Source organism: Colobus angolensis, unplaced genomic scaffold (assembly GCF_000951035.1).
Source record: "Colobus angolensis palliatus isolate OR3802 unplaced genomic scaffold, Cang.pa_1.0 Scaffold9102, whole genome shotgun sequence".
Classification (NCBI taxonomy): Eukaryota; Metazoa; Chordata; class Mammalia; order Primates; family Cercopithecidae; genus Colobus; species Colobus angolensis.
The window spans coordinates 1-1,224 of NW_012123047.1; the positions used below are offsets into that span (position 1 = coordinate 1).

Genomic DNA, 1,224 nt, shown 5'->3' on the forward strand with positions numbered 1-1,224 from the left:
TCATATCTGGATTTCATGTATTTTTTGGCAACTTTGTATACCCACTGTGGGCAAGTTGCAGAAAAAAGTAAAGTCTGAGGATTGTCTTCAGAATCTTAAATAAACAAAAAGAATTAAATGTTTTCTTAATTTCCCATGATGTAGCCAGCTTTTAAAAATTCCAAGCTTCAAAAAAATAATGAAAAATTTTAAACTTGGGGTGAATTTTTAACACAGAGACTTCATTGCAATTATTAAAACTTTCAACTTGCAAAACTGGGGGACAATAGGAAGAGAACTGAACCTAAAAGGAAGGTGAGAATTTAAGAAGGAACAATGAACAAAAAAATCAATAAAATGAGTTAGTAAATCTAACCACTGACTATAAAAAAAAAAAACAAAAAAAAAACAGAATAAAGCATAAAAAGCTACGAAAATAGTTAAAAAGATGCTATCATACTTTCTTTTTCAAGGACAGAACAGATACCAAATTATTTTAGTTTTGTTAGAACACAGGGGACACTGCAATAAGAATTATTAAATAAAAACTTGTTTGCATTTAAGATCGAAGAATAATTGCTAATGTGCTTATTTTGAATTAGGACATACCAGTTTTGTAGGATTCGTGAATAATATCTTCAACTTGTTCAGCAAAACCTAAATCTAACATTTGATCCACTTCATCAAGCACAACATGTCGCAGTTTAGAAAGATCCAATCGGCCACTCTGCAGATGGTCTTTGATACGACCAGGTGTTCCAACCAAGATGTCAATACCATTTCGAATATGATTAACTGTGAGAAGAGAGAAATGCCAATATGTAAAATTCACACTTTCACATTTATTTAAATATAAATATCAAATACATCTTTGCATTTCTATCATACATATTTACTCACTTTGGCTTTGATATGATGTTCCACCATAAAAACACGCCACACTGAGTTTTCTAGTTATATCTTTGAAGTCTTTGGCTACTTGGTTTGCCAGTTCCCTTGTTGGAGCCAAAACAAGTACCTGAGCAAGAGGTTTAAAAAACAAAAAGATACTTTTCTAAAGACATATCTGAATTAAAACCAAGAAGACTTTTTGTATGTGCATTTAAAACCAGGAATCTCTACATTAATGTCATAGTATTTAAAGATACAACACAAATAGCAACAAGAACAGCGGTGTGCCAGACGCGGTGGCTCATGCCTGTAATCCCAGCACTTTGGGAGGCCGAGACGGGTGGATCACGAGGT

General features: G+C 33.0%; 1 protein-coding gene across 1 annotated transcript; it reads right to left on the bottom strand.

Moving 5' to 3' along the window:
• Positions 1-4: 4 nt before the first annotated feature.
• LOC105504418 (ATP-dependent RNA helicase DDX50-like) lies at positions 5-997 on the bottom strand (the record flags this gene model as incomplete). Its single annotated transcript, XM_011931848.1, has 3 exons — positions 5-94; positions 589-774; positions 880-997. Coding segments are annotated over 3 exons (394 nt in total), but the record flags the coding sequence as incomplete, so codon positions are not given.
• Between the last annotated feature and the right edge of the window lie 227 nt (positions 998-1,224).